This window comes from Trypanosoma theileri (assembly GCF_002087225.1).
Source record: "Trypanosoma theileri isolate Edinburgh chromosome Unknown TM35_Tth_138_V1, whole genome shotgun sequence".
NCBI lineage: Eukaryota > Euglenozoa > Kinetoplastea > Trypanosomatida > Trypanosomatidae > Trypanosoma > Trypanosoma theileri.
Window position 1 is genome coordinate 3,061 of NW_021639980.1, and position 1,700 is coordinate 4,760.

The following is a 1,700-nucleotide window of genomic DNA, read 5'->3' on the forward strand; positions in this document are numbered from 1 at the left end:
ATAAACACACAAAACACATTAACATTAAGAAACAAAAAAGAAGAGAATCCCAACAGGTGAAAGATTAGTTAGACTGTAGGTATGCAAAAAAAAGAAAAAGAAAACAAAGGATAACCTGAGTCACACCACCACATCACCACCCAATCAATCAGCACACAAGAATACAGGCCAGTGTAACCACAATCAGTAGTGGCACACGCACCCACACAGAACTGCTGATACTGCTGCTGCTGTCTGCATCACCCTTCTTGTTGTTTGTGAGTTCAGGAGGAAGTGTTGTTGTGGTTGAGGTTGTGGTGGTGGTGGGTGTTGTGGTGGTTGAGGTTGATTCCTCATTATTGGGTGTATTGGGAGCGGCAGAGTCTGTATTCTCTGAGTTGTTGGTGTCACGTGCACCATTATTCGGTTGAGATCCCTGAGTGTCAGATGTCTGTTCCTGCGTGCTACTCTTCTCAGGAGTGTTAGTACTACTTGTACTGGGTCCAGAAGAAGGCGGTTGTACTTCATTTGTATTTCCTTGTTGTCTTCCTTCCTCTTGCACTTGCGATTCTTCAGTTGGACGGGTATCGTTATTATTAGTGCTATCCTGTTCTGTTGCTCTCTCATCTGAACCACGTGAAGATAATGTTCCACTACCTTTTCTCTGTTCTTCAGAAAGTGAAGAAGATTGAAGCCCTGGTGAAGAAGAAGCTTCAGTTGAATGTGACGTTTTGTCGTGAGTTTCCGCTTTTTTTCCACCTTGATGACTTGGCCCAAGTGTAATGGTACCTTGTAGATCAGCAGCAGGCGCAGCTTCTTCATTCTCCACCTTGACTTGGGCGTCGCAGTTTTGTCTCTCTTTTTCAGTTTTTGCTGTTGCACATTGTGTTGTTACGAGAACATCTTCCAGCGTTACTGAAGTTACATCAGAACCAGAACGTCCACCACCAGCAGCAGGCTGAGGAGCCCCTTTAGCTTCTTCTGCAGGTAGTTGCACCGCTTTGGCTTGTGGTTTGCAGATAACCTCTCCACCTTTACCAGGCGGTGAATCACATTGTTCCTTTTGACAAGGAAGGTTGCCACCTGCAGAAGCATCACCAGCACCAGCAGCAGGACAAGTAAGAAGAATCTTTGTCTCACTCTCCGTATCAGGGACTTGGTCGGAAAGATCGGCGGCAGGCACTTCTTCAGCGAGGACGTGCACACACGCACATGAGAGCAGGAGAGCGAGGATACACAGCACGTAGCGCATCATCATTATTATTTTTCCAATGGTTGCAGGTATTGTAGATATCGTTGCACCTGTCGTACTTCAATGGAATGCATCAATAAAGAAGGGAGAGAAGAACAGAAACAAACATACATACACAAACAACTACAACAAATACTCACAGTGGAATAGAGAGAGAGAGAAGCAACAACTGCACCATAAAGCGAGAAAACGAAATATGCCACTTGCGTGATAATATGTACCCTTAACAGAAAAAATGAGAAAGAAAAGACCACACATTACCCAAATAAGAGAGAGCCAAACACACACACACAATACCACATGGCTCTAGATTATGTATTAAATTACTGCACAAACACACACATCTGTGTGTACTAGCAAGAGATGTATACCGTCAGTGAGCAGAACAGCCCAGTTTTCTGCAAACACACAACGGAAAAAGCAAGTAATGAAATTATTAGAAAAAGAACACACACACATAAAAGTAAAA

The 1,700-nt window shown here is 43.8% G+C and overlaps 1 protein-coding gene across 1 annotated transcript; it reads right to left on the minus strand.

Moving 5' to 3' along the window:
- Positions 1-148: 148 nt before the first annotated feature.
- TM35_001381010 (uncharacterized protein) lies at positions 149-1,237 on the minus strand (the record flags this gene model as incomplete). Its single annotated transcript, XM_029031878.1, has 1 exon — positions 149-1,237. The coding sequence occupies one exon, from the start codon at positions 1,235-1,237 to the stop codon at positions 149-151; it is 1,089 nt and encodes a 362-aa protein (XP_028876826.1).
- Positions 1,238-1,700: the final 463 nt, after the last annotated feature.